At 51.3% G+C, this 17,509-nt stretch overlaps 2 protein-coding genes across 2 annotated transcripts in view; one reads left to right on the top strand and one right to left on the bottom strand.

Annotated features, from left to right (window-relative positions):
* LOC132384789 (cyclin-T1-like) overlaps positions 1-12,561 on the top strand; it is a 31,009-nt gene extending 18,448 nt beyond the window's left edge. Inside the window, exons 4-9 of the mRNA XM_059956295.1 lie at positions 1,141-1,201; positions 1,615-1,677; positions 6,137-6,182; positions 8,073-8,236; positions 8,913-8,983; positions 9,161-12,561. Coding sequence (XP_059812278.1) covers positions 1,141-1,201; positions 1,615-1,677; positions 6,137-6,182; positions 8,073-8,236; positions 8,913-8,983; positions 9,161-9,838 — 1,083 coding nt within the window. The 3' untranslated portion in view covers positions 9,839-12,561. The remainder of the gene's footprint in view (positions 1-1,140; positions 1,202-1,614; positions 1,678-6,136; positions 6,183-8,072; positions 8,237-8,912; positions 8,984-9,160) is intronic.
* Positions 12,562-13,256: 695 nt separating this feature from the next.
* Positions 13,257-16,929, bottom strand: cldn12 (claudin 12). The gene is made up of 2 exons (XM_059956294.1): positions 16,748-16,929; positions 13,257-15,820 (listed from the first exon to the last, which is right to left on the bottom strand). The coding sequence occupies exon 2, from the start codon at positions 15,789-15,791 to the stop codon at positions 15,015-15,017; it is 777 nt and encodes a 258-aa protein (XP_059812277.1). The 5' UTR covers positions 15,792-15,820; positions 16,748-16,929; the 3' UTR covers positions 13,257-15,014.
* Between the last annotated feature and the right edge of the window lie 580 nt (positions 16,930-17,509).

Here is a 17,509-nt window from a genome sequence, read left to right as displayed (position 1 = left end):
CCGCAACTTCCGCCACCTTCAACAGGATCCCACCACTAAGCACATCTTTCCCTCTGTACCCCTTTCTGCTTTCCGCAGGAATCATTCCCTCCGTGACCCCCTGGTCCACATGTCCCTCCCCATAGATCTCTCACCTGGCACTTATTCCTGCAAGCATAAGTGCTACACCTGTCCCTACAACCTCCTCTCTTACCACCATTTAGGGCCCCAAACAGTCCTTCCAGGTGAAGCAACACTTCACTTGTGAGTCTGTTGGGGTCAGCTATTGCATCCAGTGCTCCTGGTGTGGCCTCCTCTACATCAGCGAGACCTGACGCAGATTGGGGGACCGCTTCGTCAAGCACCTACGCTCTGTCTGCCACAACAGACAGGATCTCCCAGTTGCCACCCACTTCAACTCTCCTTCACATTCCCATTCGGATATGTCCATAAACGGCCTCCTCTACTGCCATGATGAGGCCAAACTCAGGTTGGAGGAGCAACACTTCATATACCATCTGGGTAGTCTCCAGCCCCTTGGCATGAACACTGAATTCTCCAACTTCTGGTAATTCCCTCCCCCTCCCTTCCCCCTTCCCAGTTTCACTCTGCCTCCTCCTCCAGCTGCCTAACACGTCTTTCATGATTCTGCCTTCTTCTACTACACATAGTACTTTCCTCTTATGTTCCTTCTTCACCTCTCCGGCCTATCCCCTCCCTGCTTCCCCTCCCCCACCCCTTGATCTTTCCTCTGATTGGTTTTTCACCTGGCACCTACCAGCCTTCTTCCCACCCTCCCCCCACCTTCTTTATAGGGCCCCTGCCCCCTCCCTCTTCATCCTTGACGAAGGGTCTCAGCCCAAAACGTTGACTGCTCGTTTCCACGGATGCTGCCCTCCAGCGTGTTGTACGTGTTGCTTTGACCACAACATCTGCAGTGTACTTTGTGTGAGCATCAGCACAGACCTTTTTCTCTCTCTCTCTCTCTCTCTCTCTCTCTCTCTCTCTCTCTCTCTCTCTCCCTCTGAGAGAAGGAGAGTGAAGCCAGCAGTACAGATCAGTGGGTGAGAGTAAAGCTGGTACTCCTAGAATGCTGTGGAAAGGTGTGGCTGTGAGATCTCAGTGCTGCTCCCTGTAATCCTGCTGCCCTCTCTGTCACAGGCCTACCTGCAGGAAGCACAGGACCTGGTCATCCTAGAGAGCATCATACTGCAGACCCTGGGTGAGTCTGGAAATGAGGAGGGTGGATTGGAGCATGGGGAGGGTGGAGAAGTGGGAGGAGCACTAAGCTGTAGTTTATAATCTCCCTGGGGCTCCAGGCATGAGAGACATTTATTCTAGGTTTATTTTGTTGGGCCTTCCCATCCTTCAGTGAGCAACTCCTGATTCTGTGCTATAGGCTGAAGGAGCCTGTTCCTCGGTACAACAGGTTCCTGATGGGTTGTGACCTCTGCTTCCCACCCACAGTGGGTCCAGGATGGGCTGCTGTCTGCACAGGAGGATCTGGAGGGGTGCAGGGAGCTCAATCTGTAACATCAGGTTCTGGCAGTGATGGAAGTGACCACCCCCTCCTCAGATATCCCCCAGTGATACCGCTTGCACTTGCTGTGACCTCTCCTCTCCTCTCCCTTTCAGGCTTCGAGATCACCATAGATCACCCGCACACTCATGTGGTGAAGTGTACACAACTAGTCAGAGGTAAGGTATTGGTATATTACTGTCACGTGTACTGTGATACAGTGAAAGTCCTGTCTTATACTGTCCATTCAGATCAGATCATTACACAGTGAATTGAGGTAGAACAAGGTAAAACAATAACAGAATGAAGAATAAAGTGTCACAGTCACAGAGAAAGTACAGTGTAGGTGAACAATAAAGTGCAAGATCATAACAAGGTATATTGTGAAGTCAAGAGACAATCTTATTGTACAAGAGGTCCATTCGGATGTCTGATAAAAGTGGGGTAGAGGCTATCCTTGAGCCTGGTGGTATAGGTTTTCAGGCTTTAATAACTTCTACCCAATGGGAGGTGGGAGGAGGGAGAATGTCGTGGGGTCTTTGATAATGTTGGCTGCTTCACTGAGGCAGTGAGAAATGTAGACAGATTTCATAAAGGCGAGGCTGGTTTCTGTGATGTGCTGAGCTGTGTCCATCTTGCAGAGCAATTGCTGTACATCTGGATAGAATGCTTTCTGTGGTGCATTGATAAAAATTGGTAGGAATCAAAGAGAACGTGCAGAATTTCTTTGGTCTCCTGAGGAAATAGAGGTTCTCCTGAGGTTCACACTTAGGAATTTGAAACTCTCAATCCCAACACTGTTGATGTAGACAAGAATGTTTGCACTGTTCTCCCTTTTGACCAGTTCTTTTGTTAACATTGAGGGAGAAGTTGTCATGATATGTCACAAAGCTCTCTGTCTCCTTCTTGCACCCTGACTCATTGTTATTTGAGATAAGGCCTAATTCAGCAATGTAATTTGCTAACTCGGGGAACAAGATGTTAAGGGGACAAGAAGGTAAGTGAACTGGGTGTGCTGTAGTGTCGTACAGCAAGGAAACAGGCCATTTGGTTCATTGTGTCCATGCTGACCCCCATTTCACAAGCACTTGCTCCGTAAATTTCCCTATCTTGGTGATACCAGTGCTACTCCAGATAACTCTCCAATGTCGTGGGAGTCTCTGCTTCCACTCCCACCTCAGACTGTTTTAGATTCCAGCCCCCCCCTCCCCACAATTGGGATATAAGACTCCCCCCTCGTAGGCACTCTAAACCTTTGGAGAGTGCAGACACTGGAATCCAGAGCTCAGTGAGTTGAGCAGTATCTGTGAGGTAGAGAGGGACTGTCAGTAGAGACCCTGCATCAGGAAATCTTTCCTCAGCTCCTTTCAGCCTCACGGAATCTCCCCAACCCACTGAGTTCCTCCAGCAGACAGTGCGTTGCTCCCTCTAAACCCCTCAACAGACGCTCCCACTCACTGTGAGGAAAAGACTTATCTACCCCTTCTACACCAACCCTTAGATGTTGTGTTCCAGATTCCAACCCCGCCCCCCCGCCCTCTGGGGGGAAACATTACCCATAACTTCAGAGGAAAGAGATCGCTGTGCCTTTGGCAATGATCCTTGCGTCCTCAATGGCCACAGGAGTAGTAGGACCAGATGATTTGGAGGGTGGCAAATGATGTTATTCCCTTGTTTAAGAAAGGGAATTGGGAATTATAGACCAGTAAGTTTACTTTAGTGGTGGGCAAGTGGTTGTAGGAATTATGAGCATTTGAAGAATCTTAATCTGAATAGGGATAATCAACATGGCTTTGTGAGGGGCAGATCATGCCTCGGGCCTGATTGAATACTTTGAGGATGTTGTAAGGGATTGATAAACAGGTTTCGAAGGTTTGGATCAACGAGGGAGAAGGAACACTCCCAAGTTGCAAGGTATTTTATTAATATAAGGTGATAAGGATAAAGAAACATATAACTAGGGCGCCTAAGACTTTTGTAATTTTAATGTATTGCACAGTACTGCTGCTGCAAGGAAAATCTGATTTCATGACATATCTGAGTGATGATAAACCTGATTCTGATATGCATCTCAATTGTGGATTGGGAAGGGGACAGGGAGAGGGGAATCATGGTTGGGAAAAGGGAAGAGAGAGGGAAGTACCAGAGAGGGAAGTACCAGAGAGGGAGGGTTTTGTTTCTGAACTAGTCTTGCTTGTTTTCCAAAATTTTATCAGTCAAGACTTTACTTTGCCAACTGAAATGGTTTTACTCAGCCTTGAAAAAGAATTCAAGTTATCACATTTGCTGTGGCGATGTTTGCTGAGCTTGGCAGTAAAGATTGTAGATGTTTCATTACCAGTTGAGCTGACATCCTCAGTGCGCAGTTGTTGGTGTTTCTGTCGCATTTATGTTCACTTGCCTCAGTCTTGATTGGCTATCCAGTTTACCTTTGAATTCCATTGGCTCACCTTTCTTTGGTTCTTAGGGGGCTCATGGATGGTGTTTATTTCAATATGTCTGTTTACCGAGTTATCAAAGGAGAACCATGCTTCTAAAAATTCTCGTCTCTGCCTCATTTGCCCATGCCAGAACCTCCATGGTGTCCCAGTTAAAGTGATGTCTTTCTTGGTCTTCCTGGTCATCAGTGGCAATGGATCATGTCTCCATACCACCAGTGTCTGTTCCCATAAATAAGTTGAGAGTTTATGTCCTGTCTGGCCTACGTAGTTCCTGTTGCAGTCTCCACAGTTGATCCAGCACACAACATTGCTTTAGTCGGTTGTCTTTAATGGTACCTAGGTTCTTAAGACAAGTTCCTAAAAGTCACTGTTGGTTTGTGAGCGATTGTGATTCCATGAGGTTGGAGTGGTTGAGCTGTCATTACTGATATATTCTTGATTTAGGGCAAGGTTGCGCACTGAGTAAGGTCTGCGCGACTCCTTAGTAAGCATCTCCTGATGAAATTCTGTGGGTATTTGTTCTGGGGCATATTGAATAAATGCTTCTCTTCCCTGGCCTGAAGTACACTGGTGCTGCAGTGTGTTAGTGCTCTCTTAAATAAGGGGCAAATGCAGCTTTTCTTGGGACAGGCTGGGTGGTTGCTGTTGTGGTTACCCACAGAATTTCATCAGGAGATGCTTACTAAGGAGAGAAAGTCAAGCAGACCTTATTCAACGCACATTGAAATGCATGACATTGTGGGTCAAAGAGCCTGCACTGTGCTGTAACGTTCTATTAGACCATAAGACATAGGAGCAGAATTAGGCCATTTGTTCCATTGGGTCCACTCTGGCTTTCCATTATGGCTGATCTATTTTCCCTCTCAACCCAATTCACCTGCCTTCTCCCCTTCATCTTTGACACCCTCACGAATCAAAAATCTATCATCATCCACTTTTAAATATACACAATGACTTGTCTCCACATTTATCTGTGGCAATGAATTCCACAGATTCACCACCCTCTGTCTATTCTGAGGCTGTGCCCTCTTGTCCTAGGTTTTCCCACTATTGGAAACATCCATTTTGGCCAATGCCTTATAAAACCTCTGCTCTACACTTTCTCACAATTTGTACCCATGCCTTCATGTTTTAAACTTCCTGATCATGACAAAAAGATTTTTACCCTTATCTGTCCTCCTCATAATTTTGCACATCTCTATCAGGTCCAGGGAGAACAGACCTAACCTCTCCATTCTCTCCTCAAAACCAGAACATTTCATGCCAGGCATCTTCCTGGGAAATCACCGCTGTATACTCAAAGTTGGGGAAAAAGTTAAAGGGGGTGAACAGTCAAAGTGGAGTTCATTGTCATTGTGTACAGGTGCAATGAAAAACTTACTTACAGCAGCTTCACAGGCACAGAGAATCAGAAACACAGCATTCACAAGGAGACATAAATTATGGCAGAAAGAACACAACTAGAACAAAATGTTCATTGTAGTGCAAAATGGTCACAGTGTTTCTGTACTGAGGTGGTGATCAGGGTTGTGCTGGTTGGCTCAAGAACCGATGGTAGAACGGAAGTAGCTGTTCCTGAACCTGATAGTGTGGGACTTCAGGCTTCTGCCCCCCTGCCCCCTGCCCAATGGGAGCTGTGAGAAGATGGCAGGGCCTGGATGGTGGGGAAATTTGATGATGCATGATGTTTTCTTGGATGTGCATGTGATTTAATGGGCAGAGCTCACTACTGTCTGTAGCTTCTTATGTTCCTGTGCATCGTGATGTAACCAGTAAGGATACTTTCAACAGTATATCTGTAGAACTTTGCTAGGGTGTTTGGTAACAAGCTGAACTTCCTGAGAAAGTAGACACCAGCACACCTTCCTTGTGATTGTGGCTTTACATCTTTCCAATCTCTACAACCAACTCCTCTCTCTCTGTGACCCCCTTTGACCACTGTACCTTCCCTATCTCTGTGACCTCCTGACCTCCTCCAGCCCTTACACCCCCTCCTCTCTGTAACACCTTCCAGCCTTTATACTCCTCCCTTTCTCTCCAATGTCTAACCCTTGCTCCTTGACCAAGCTGTTGGTGGGTGTCTCCAACATCTCTTGCTGGCTCAGAGGTTGGTAGTTCCCCATGATGTTAATGGTGCTGCTGTTGCTTACTAAAATACAAAACTAACCTTCACCCCTCTCTCTTTCTCTCTCTCCAGCAAGCAAGGATCTGGCACAGACATCATACTTCATGGCTACCAACAGGTTGTTCCTCACACCACCCCTCAAGCCGCAGTGCCCAACAGCTTCCTTTTACTCCTCTTCTGCTCCTCCCTCCCTTTCACTCACCCACCTTCTTAGCGCTCCCTCCAAACCTGCTCCTGCCCCAGGGAGAAGCTGGCAGAAGCTGCCTGCCTGAGGTGGTCACCAGTGTGAGAATGCGGAGGCCGTGTGACACATACGCGTCCATGTGCTTCTTCTAGTGTGCCCACATACCACATGTATCCATGGAAGTCTGATTATAGCTGTGTCTGCCATCACATCTGTGTACGGATATTGCACATCTGTGCAACAGCATGTTCGTGCACTTGTACCTGCATGAGTGTGTTTGCGTGTGCATCTCTGCAAGTGTCTGCAATACTCCTTCAGAAAATGTCTGTATTGTGTGTGTATGGTGTACATGTATGTTCTGCTATGTTTGTGTTTACTGTATTGAACATAGAAAACCTACAGCACAATACCAGCCCACAATGCTGTGCCAAACATGTACTTTCTTTAGAAATTACCTAGGGTTACACATAGCCCTCTATTATTTTTCTAAGCTCCATGTACCTATCCAGGAGTCTCTTAAAAGACCCTATCGTATCCACCTCCACCACTGTCGCCGGCAGCCCATTCCACACACTCACCACTCTGTGCATAAAAAACTTATTCTTGACATCTCCTCTGTACCTGCTTCCAAGCACCTTAAAAGTGTGCCCTCTCGTGTTAGCCATTTCAGCCCTGGGCAAAAAGCCTCTGACTATCCACATGATCAATGTCTTTCATCGTCTTATACACCTCTATCAGGTCACCTCTCATCCTCCATTGCTCCAAGGTAAAAAGGCCGAGTTCACTCAACCTATTCTCAAAGGCATGCTCCCCAATCCAGGCAACATCCTTGTAAATCTCCTCTGCACCCTTTCTATGGTTTCCACATCCTTCCTGTAGTGAGGCGACCAGAACTGAGCACAGTACTCCAAGTGGGGTCTGACCAGGGTCCTATATAGCTGCAACATTACCTCTCAGCTCTTAAACTCAATCCCACGGTGGATGAAGGCCAATGCACTGTACGCCTTCTTAACCACAGAATCAACCTGTGCACTTGCTTTGAGTGTCCTATGGACTCGGACCCCGAGATCCCTCTGATCCTCCACACTGCCAACATTGTTTGTTGTATCATAGAACAGTACAGCACAGCTGAGGCCCTTTGGCCCATGATGTTCTGCCAACCTTTTAACCTACTCTAGGTTCAATCTAACCCTTCCCTCCTACATAGCCCTTCATTTTCCTTTCAGTCTCTAAATGTCCCTATTGTATCTGTATATACCACACACCCACTACTCTGTGTAAAGAAAAACTCACCCCTGACATCCAATGTGTGAATCTATGCCTGTTTTTATGTTGTTCTTTCTGTGTGTGTCTGTATGATCTGTGTTTAAGTTGTATGTATCTTGAGTGTCAGTGAATTGTGCGTATACGATGCATCAGTGTGTTGTGTGTGTATGGTGCACATGTGTATCTTGTGTTGGAATGCAAGTTTAGTGTACATGTTTATGTCCATATGGTGTGTGTATGTTTGCTGTATACAAGTTTGTATGGTGCATTCTGTGTTAGTCCCTCAGCATAGACTCCTGTCTGCCTCCTCGCCCTTGGAAGAAGTCCTTTGGGTAGCAGCGAAAGGGAAGCACTGGGATCCTCCAACTTTCAGCCGTCACTTGGTGTCCTCTGCCCTGCCTCCCCCTCGGCACTCAGCCCCTGTGCCACTGCCGTTGATTCTTGAGCTCGTGGTACAGTCCACCCACGAGACGATTTAACGCTGTGCTTTCTCTTCTCACCTCACCCCTCCTCCACCGCCTGACCCACTCAACGCTCGCTGGCCTGTCTGCCCTGCAGCCTCCACCTCACCACCTTCTGCCTGCAGTACCAGCCTGCTGTGGTGGCCTGTGTCTGCATACACCTCGCTTGCAAGTGGTCCAACTGGGAGATCCCCGTCTCCACAGACGGCAAGAATTGGTGGGAGTACGTTGACCCCACCGTCACACTGGAACTGCTGGATGGTGAGTCCTATCCCCCAGAGCCTGCTGACAACACCCTGGCTGGAACGAACCTCCCTCCACACTGTCCCATCACACACTCCCAGGGTCAGACACAGAGTGAATCTCCCTCCACACTCTCCCATCACACACTCCCAGGGTCAGACACATAGTGAATCTCCCTCCACACCGTCCCATCACACAATCGCAGGGCCAGACACAGAGTGAATCTCCCTCCACACCCTCCCATCACACACTCCTGGGGTCAGACACAGAGTGAATCTCCCTCCACACTCTCCCATCACACACTCCCAGGGTCAAACACAGAGTGAATCTCCCTCCACACTGTCCCATCACACACTCCCAGGGTCAAACACAGAGTGAATCTCCCTCCACACTGTCCCATCACACACTCCTGGGGTCAAACACAGAGTGAATCTCCCTCCACACTGTCCCATCACACACTCCCAGGGTGAGACACAGAGTGAATTTCCCTCCACGACATCCCTTGCGTTGGATACTCACTGTTGATGGGAAACTGGGCCCTGTTACCACTCTCTCTACCCAGTGACATTTCCAGAGTCCTCAACCAACACTCGGATGTAGGGACAGGGTTTGTAAATGTCTCTTCCTAAAGCTTGTCCCTCTGTTAATGTTGTTCTACCCCCACACACACACTCTGGGGGCCTTCATCTTCCAGAACTGACGCACGAGTTCCTCCAGATCCTGGAGAAGACCCCCAGTCGCTTGAAACGCATCAAGAGCTGGCGGGTAAGTTGGTGATAGATGCATCTGTGAAGTCCCCGTGTACCCCGAACTCCGATCGCGTACCTCGTACACCGACCCACGGACACTCCCTGTGTATTACAAACTCACTGCCCTAGCCCTTGTCCCTACTCCTTGTCCTCTGCCTTCAGCCCTCATTGTCTGCTATCTCTGCCCTCTCAGGCCAGCCAGGCAGCGAAGAAGCCTCGTCTGGAGGATCCGGAGACAGAGGAGGTGTCCTGGTCTGCCCCCCTATCAGTGCACACGTCCATTGGCACCTGCCCGGAGCCACCGGCTGGCGGGGCAGGGCCCGTGGATGAGCGAGGTGGACGAGTCGGCCCCTCCCATGCCACTGTACCTGGCGGCACCCTCCCCCAACGGGTGAGCCTATCTGAGTACCGGGCCAAGCGTGCTGAGGAGCTGGCCCAGCAGAGGCAGCGGGCTGCGGTGCCCCTCCACCCAAGGCTGCGTCTGACCCCAGCGCTGGAGGAAGGATCGGAGAGTGGGGAGAGGGAGGACGAAGGGGAGAGAGGGCGGAGAGATAGGAGGAGGGAGGGAGCCCATCGCCACAAGCGTCACCGGCATCACAGCGGATGGGGTGGTGAGGAGGAGGCAGGGAGCAGGCACAAGCAGCCCCGCCCCTCCAAAATGCCAGGACCTCCTCCCCCACCGCATCCCCCTCCCCCACCCCCACCTCTTCCCTCATCGCTGCCACTGGAGACCAATGGTCACGGGCATTACCAGGATGCCTTTGACATGCTCGAGTCCCTGCTCAGTGCCCAGGGGGTGCCCCGAACAGCCCAGCCCCCTCCCCCACTGCCCACCGAGCCCCCTCCACCCCTGCCCCCTCTCCCCAAATGATGGAGTGGGGATGGGGTATTCTCCCTTTGCCCCTGGCCTCCAGCACCGTCAGAACACAGGGACAGAAAGTGGGGTGGGTGGGTTCTGCCCCTCTCCCCAAGTGAACCAGGGTCAGGGGTAGTTCTCCCTCCACACCATCCCATCACTCTCCAAGTGAACCCAGGGACAGAGTGAGGGGTGGGAGCCCTCTCCACCTCCTCCTCCTCCTACCTGTGTACCCAGCGATGGAGAGAGGGAGTCAGGGTCCTTTAAACTCTATTCCACAGGGACAGAGAGAAGGGCGAGTAAACCCATGTACAGGCAAAGAGGGGGATGGGGGTAGTCTCCCTCCATCCTCTGCCTCCATCCCTGTTCTCCAATTGAATCCAGGGATGGAGAAAGGGAGAGAGAAGGGGTGTCTCCTCCATCTGCTCCCTGCATTCCTCAAGTAAAGACAGGAATGTCTCCTCATATGGTGATGGAACGTTTGCAAGTAATTTGCCAAGATCGGAGAACAACTCAACCCAACCATCAAGCATCAAAGCTACACATCTTCTGAATTATTTCCAAAGACAGGAATGGAAGTGTGCTTGCTCAGCCCATCGCACCACTCCCCAAGTGAACACAAGGACAGAGAGATATGGGGAGGGGCACAGCAGCTGACAGATTTCCAAGGGCTGAGCAACATCGGTGGGGTGTAATGGTTTTGGATCTAGATGGTGCATAAGGAAGCTGTTGCTGGGGTCTAGACCCCGAGATGTAGATAATCCCTCTCCGCATCCTCCTTAAACACATAGTGCCTCATCTGCTAAATCCCTCCAGCACCTTGTGTGTTGCTCCAAATTCCAGTGAATCTCTTGTCTCAAGAAAGGGTGGGGGGCCCAAGCAAAAGCATAGAAACATAGAAAGCCTAAAGCACAATACAGGCCCTTCGACCCACAAAGCTGTGCTGAACATATCTTTACCTTAGAACTACCTAGGCTTACCCACAGCCCTCTGTTTTTCTAAGCTTCTTGTATCCATCCAGGAGTCTCTTAAAAGACCCTATTGTTTCTGCTTCCACCACCGCTGCCAGCAGTCCATTCCACGCACTTACCACTCTCTTTGTAAAAAACTTACCCCTGACATCTCCTCTGCACCTGCTCCCCAGCACCTTTAAACTATGCCCTCAAGTGCTAGCCATTTCAGCCCTGGGAAAAAGTCTCTGACTATCCACACGATCAATGCCTCTCATTATCTTGTACACCTCTTATCCTCCATCGCTCCAAGAAGAAAAGGCTGAGTTCACTCAACCTATTCTCATAAGGCATGCTCTCCAATCCAGGCAACATCCTGGTAAATTTCCTCTGTACCCGTTCTATGGTTTCCATGTACTTCCTGTAGTGAGGCAACCAGAATTGAGCACAGTACTCCAAGGACCAGGGTCCTATATAGCTGCACCATTACCTCTTGGCTCTTAAACTCAATCCCACGATTGATAAAGGCCAATACACTGTATGCCTTCTTAACCAGAGTCAACCTGCGCAGCTGCTTTGAGCGTCCTATGGACTCGGACCCCAAGATCCCTCTGATCCTCCAAACTGCCAAGAGCCTTACCATTAATGCTATATTCTGCCATCATATTTGACCGACCAAAATGAACCACCTCACGATTATCTGGTTTGAACTCCATCTGCTACTTCTCAGCCCAGTTTTGCATCCTATCAGTGTCCCGCTGTAACCTCTGACAGCCCTCTACCCTACCCACAACACCCCCGACCTTTGTGTCATCAGCAAATTTACTAACCCATCCTTACACTTCCTCATCCAGGTTATTTATAAAAATCACAAAGAGAAGGGGTCCCAGAACAGATCCCTGAGACACTCCACTGGTCACTGGCCTCCATGCAGAATGTGATCTGTCTCCAACCACTCTTTGCCTTCTGTGGGAATGCCAATTCTGGATCCACAAAGCAATGCCCCCTTGGATCCCATGTCTCCTTACTTTCTCAATAAGCCTTGCATGGGGTACCTTATCAAATGCCTTGCTAAAATCCATATACACTACATCTACGGTTCTACCTTCATCAATGTTGAACTGTTGGCATGTGTGGGGAATGAGGAACATGACTATTTTCATATGGCCCCTAGTCATTCAATGACTAATATAATTAGTTCAGTACAGTATGATGAGCCAAAGGGCTTGTTCTCATGCTGTGGCAGCCTTGGCATTTCTTCTCCCTCCCCACCTAAGCTGTTCGACCCATTGGAACCATCATGTGATGCATCCGCTTCAGAACTCAGCATCTCTCCTATCTCCAGAAAGATTCAGGGAGGGCACCTGTCCCCTCATTAAAGAGGCGAGAGAGGGTCCAAATGGCCTCTGTTCCAAGGGGTAGGGACCAAGGAACAGTCATACTGATGGGGTGAGCAGTCGTGTGTGCGCGCACACATGTTTAAAGAGAGAATATACTGTTTACATTATTTAAAGTAACCTGCCAGTTAAAAGTGCATAGTAATACTGCTGTGTGGGTGAACTCCCACCCTCTGAAGCCTGGAGGGGGGAAAGGGAAGAGGAAGTGTCCACTTCCCCCATCCCTCCTTTAAGCCTGTGAACAGGGGGTGTAGTGATTAGAACCCAGAATAATATCCCCCCCCCTTTTCAAGAGCACAAGTGAGCCCTAAGCAGATAGCTGGGTGCATGTGTTGACTTGTACAGCCACCAGCCTCTCTCCCCCACCCAACCTGCCCACACTTCCTCCAACCTGTTCTCTTTTCCCTAATCCACAGGGCTATAGGTTCCCTCCCTTAGGCGAGGGCCACGATCTTGTACATACATTTTTGTATGGTGAATTATGAAAGTAACTCAGGATGATTTTCCTCTTTAAGCAGGGTGGGGTAGGGAGGGGGGAATTATAGTGTGACACATTGCGGAGGTTTAGTTACAGTTCACTGTACTTTTGTTATATAAATATATATATTATAAAAGCGTCTTGTGTAGCTGTGATGGTTTTCCTTACTACTGGGGAGCAGATATCTTCTCTCCGCACAGGGGGAAGGAACACACTGCAAGATAGAACCGTCCAGAGCCTCCTGTGGATTACAGTTACACCATGCCCCTGCCATGGTGCTCCCTCCTTACCACCCATCCCACAGTGATTTTCATCCCACCTTCAGTGCTGTGTCTGTGCATAGCTTGCATGTTCTCCCTGGGGCTCCAGTTCCCTCCCGCACCCCAATGATGTGCAGGTCGGTGTGTTAATCGGCCACTGTGAATCTTGCCTCTGTGTGTGGGTGGATGTGTAGTAGAATTGGTGTTGATGGGGGGGGGGGGGGAAGCACAGACTTGATGGTCTGAAGGGTCTGTCCTTATGACTCTGGTACATCACTGAGGAGCCCCTGGAGGCCAATGAAATATGCTCCCACAGTCAGACAAGTTTAGAGACAAATGAGCCCTGTGTATGAATAAATGAATACTTTTATTGTAAAGCACTCCCACCGCCGATAGGCACAGACATTGAAACTCTTCAACAGTTCATTATACAGTATATACAACAGGGCACAGGAATATTCAGAACCAGCAGTTTCCACACCACTTCCCTCACCCCCGACCCAGCCTGGGAAAATAGTAGCATATTCCCAATTTAACAGAGGCAGGATCTAGGAACGTGGTGGGAGAGAGAGGGAGTTTATAAGAGAGATATCATTCTGGTCACAGGGGCTCCCCCGCTCCCCTTACATTACTCCACAGATACCCATCCAGTCCCACTAGCAAGGGCTGGGGAACTGAAACTCATTAAACGATAAAGGGAGTTGTTGACTCCCATGGGAGGGGATGAAGTTGGGTGTAATGTGGGATTGATGGGGAGGGGAAAGATGGTGAAATGGCATGGAAAGGGGTGAGATGTGAGGGGGAAAGGAGGAGATGGTGTGGGATAGGAAGGAAGAGAAAGGGATGGGGTTGTGATGGATTAGTGGGGAAAATGATGTGGAAGTGGGTAGAGATTGGGAATGAGGTAGATGGGGGGGGGGGGGGAAGGTGAAATGGAGTTCTAATGTGATGTCAATGCACCAACAGCCCTGACAGCTGGTGAACTGGGAATGGGACGCCACCTCTCCCCTTCCTCTCTCTCCCCTTGAGCCTGCTATAATACATCAGAACATCACAATTCAGTACTTGCAGAACAACATTGGACACTGCACTGTTTTCACCACAGTTACTCGCCTGGGACGACTCCGACAGCACCTCCCCGAACCACCCCCTGCCCACCCAGAACATCGACTGGCACCTTTCCCCTCCGCAGAAGCTGCTTGGTCCGCTGAGTCATGAGATACAGGTTCCAGCATCTGCACTCTCTGCCTTTCCCGCCCAGGAGGACAAGGCCAGTGGGCGCAGTGAAACAAGCCCTGCTCTTGCACTGTCTGGCTGAGGAAAAATTGATCTCCGTCACTAGGTCAAAATCCCAGGAACTCCCTCCATCAATGGCACCATTGGAGCCCCTTCAGAACACGGACTGAGGCGGTTCACCCCCACCTTTATGGGGGGGGGGGAATAAATGAGAAATGATTGTACTCATGAATGACGCCCACACCCAGACAATGAATGAATAGGCAATGAGAGCAGAGTTAGCAGGTGGAAGGAGTTATCCACATTCACAGCACAGGCAATTAGATCATCCACGACTTGCAGTGCTCCCTGGGTTAAATGCACCCTCAGAGGCCTTGATACTTCATGTCTTGGTCAGGGAATACAGTTGGCACCAAGCTGCAGGCGAATACAGCAGGTGAACTGATAATGTGTATATGAGAGATGACTTGGAAGGAAAAGGGGAAATGGAGTGAAAGGGAACCCTAGGAGAGGGTGTCCTATAGGGTGTCATCAATAGTGTGTGTGAGAGAGACAATGTAGTGTACATGCGAGAGATCCTGTGTGTGAGATAGTGTTTGTGGGCCCTTGCGACTGTGTGTGTGTGTGTGTCTGTGTAAATGAATAAGAATGCATCTCTCTCTGTATATTGTGAGAAGTAATCAGGTGAATGTGCATGTTTGAGACAAAAAGTGTTAGGGGTGTGTGAGGAAGAGAGCGAGTGAGGGGATCTTCCTCTGCGCGTACATCCCATCCGAGGGGTATGTGTGGTTCTGAGGACAGGCGGAGGACAAAGCAGCCCCATCACTCAACACCCCCATCTCTGTCCCCCACTGCCCCTTCCCCCACCCTTTAGCATGCCTGCTGCCTGATGACAGGGATATCGATCTCCAGGGTGGAGAGGCGGGAACGGCGGCCGGAGGGCTCGGCCAAGTAGGCAGTGGGAGCGGATAGCGGGTATGGGTAGTGCTGAAATTGGGCAGGGAGCGGGGTTGGGGCCAGCGGCTGCCAAAGCAGCGCGGGCGGTGGGCGGCAGGCACAGTACCAGAGCAGCAACAACCCACCGGCCAGTGCCAGCCCGCCACCGCTGCCTAGGGCTAAATAGGCAGCGGGCCCGGCGCTCCAGGCCGGCCCGTAGCGCCGGTTCAGACGGTTAGTATGGAGCAGCAGCCAGACAGTGGGACCTAGTACCAGACAGGCGGCCAGCAGATCGAGTAAGCCAGCCACCAGCTGGCAGCCAGCGCTGTTGACCAGGCAGCGGGCCAAGCCGGCACGGGGGGCGCGGCCGCTGCAGGCAGCGTGGCAGAGGCCGAGGGCACCAAGCAGAGCGGCAGCGGTAGCGGCAGTCAGGGCCAGTGGCAGTGCCAGCTGTAACAGCCGCAGGTCGAGCTGGTCAAGTGAACGGTACCAGTCGGGATCGCGGAAGGTGCAGCGGGCCTCACCCTGTGCCCGCACGCAGCGGGTCCAGAGCCCAGAGCTGACGCTCAGGTTGGGCTGGTGCCGGCTGGCCGAGGCCAGGCGCTGAAGCCGCCAGCGTGGTAGCAGTGTGGCAGCCAGCAGCCCACCCAGAGAGCACACTCCACACAGCAGCGCCAGCCCGGTGGCCGCCTGCACCTCCCGGCACGCCATGGAGCCGCGACACCACCAGACGCCGGCACCTGTGGGGAGGAGGGGAGAGGTTAGGGGGGTCAGCAGGGGAAGAGAGAGAGAGAGAGAGGTTGGTAGATCAGAGCAAGAGGGGCGGGTGGGGGAGACGCGGTGGGAGCGCGGCGCGGAGGGAGACCGTGGCAGAGGGTGGGTATTACAGTGGCGAAGGTTAGTGAGATGATGGGTTGAGGAGACGGGAATGAATGTTAGATAGCGAGATAAAAATAAGGAATGACGAGAAGGATTTCGACCAGAGACTTACACAACCTCTACCCCTTCCCTCCCATTCTACCGTCGCTACTCAACACGAAACGTCGACCATCCCAAATTCTCATACCCACGTTCGGACCCTCAGACCTTGAACCCAGACAAAAGGATCGGACAGGGTCTTAGGAAGGGGAGTGAAGACAGACGGCGGACAGTTAAACCCGTGTCCCTCTCATTTCTTAGTAACTATATGCGCCGGACCCCGGTCCAGTGACAGGAGGGGCATGATGAGCAGGCTCCACAGTGACCCCAGGCGACTGGGCAGTCTTGCTTCATTAGTTTATTTCCCAGAACCTGATCAAGAGGGACATCGAGCTCCAGGGCGCGGCCAGATAGGCGAGGAGGTTGGGGAGTGGCGGCGGCTGCTGCCTGAGGAGAAGGAAGTCTAAGGGCGGCCCCGTTGCCCAACTAACAGCGGAGCTCCGGGGAGCAGGCAACTCGGCTGACCCAGCCATCACCGCGCACAAGACAAGGCAAGGCGCATAGCTAGCATTTCGTTGACTGGCGTCATGACGTCACGTAGCACGGACGTACGTGCTGCAGCGCCCGGGCCCCTCAGCTCGTTAATTGTTGCCCAGTCGGTAGGATCGCTCTACCACCCCACCACTGCCTCGTCCGAACCGACAGCGGACCCGATACCTCAGACACAGCGGAGTCAGCCTCACCCTCACCTTTCCTTCTGTCTTCAACCGCAAACTCCAGCGTTGGCCCACCCCCGCGGCCCGCAATCTCAGGCCGCCCGTCACCAACGCTCCGCCAGCCAGCCCCCGCTCGTAAACCGGGGGCCTAATCGCGACGACCGATTGGGTTGCACTCGCGTCGGTCAAACTCTTGGGCTCCCGGCCTCCACTCCGATTGGCAGCTACGCTCCTCTCAAGCTCCACCAACCCTCTCCAATTGGTCGCTCAGCTGAAGCCTGTTACGAGCTTGCGCTGACATTGGCTAAATGGGGGTTCGGCTGACTGATTGGAAGAAATGGGAAGTGCTCTGATTCCCGATTGGTTGTTCCACGGTTGGAGGGTGGAGAGAGAGAGGAACTTGCTGGACTCGTCTCTAATTGGTTGAGGGTACTGAGGAAGCGGCGTGTTTGGGTCAGTGACGTTACATCAGACTCGCCCCGATACCAGCTGAGACTTCGGGTTCACAAGCCCAGTCCGATTCCGTGGCGATGTTTGGCGTGATCCGGCTGTGCTACCAGGAACCCTCGGAGGCCAGTGTTGGGGATGATGGTCTTCACTCCCCCAACCACCAAAAAACTCACTGATTTGTACCACCCACCACTCTCTCCAGCAGTGCCGTGGGAGTGCTTGACTCCTCCTCTTATCCCTAACACCGTTCTCAATGATCGCTCGCCTTTCCACCCCCCCCCCCCAACTCCCAATACCACCTCCGCTTTCACACAAATCTAAAGCAACACACAAAACGCTGGAGGA

This window comes from Hypanus sabinus, chromosome X1, assembly GCF_030144855.1.
Source record: "Hypanus sabinus isolate sHypSab1 chromosome X1, sHypSab1.hap1, whole genome shotgun sequence".
NCBI classification, from domain to species: Eukaryota; Metazoa; Chordata; class Chondrichthyes; order Myliobatiformes; family Dasyatidae; genus Hypanus; species Hypanus sabinus.
Note: the sequence above shows the minus strand (reverse complement) of the source record. Positions and strands in the feature narration are given on the sequence as shown.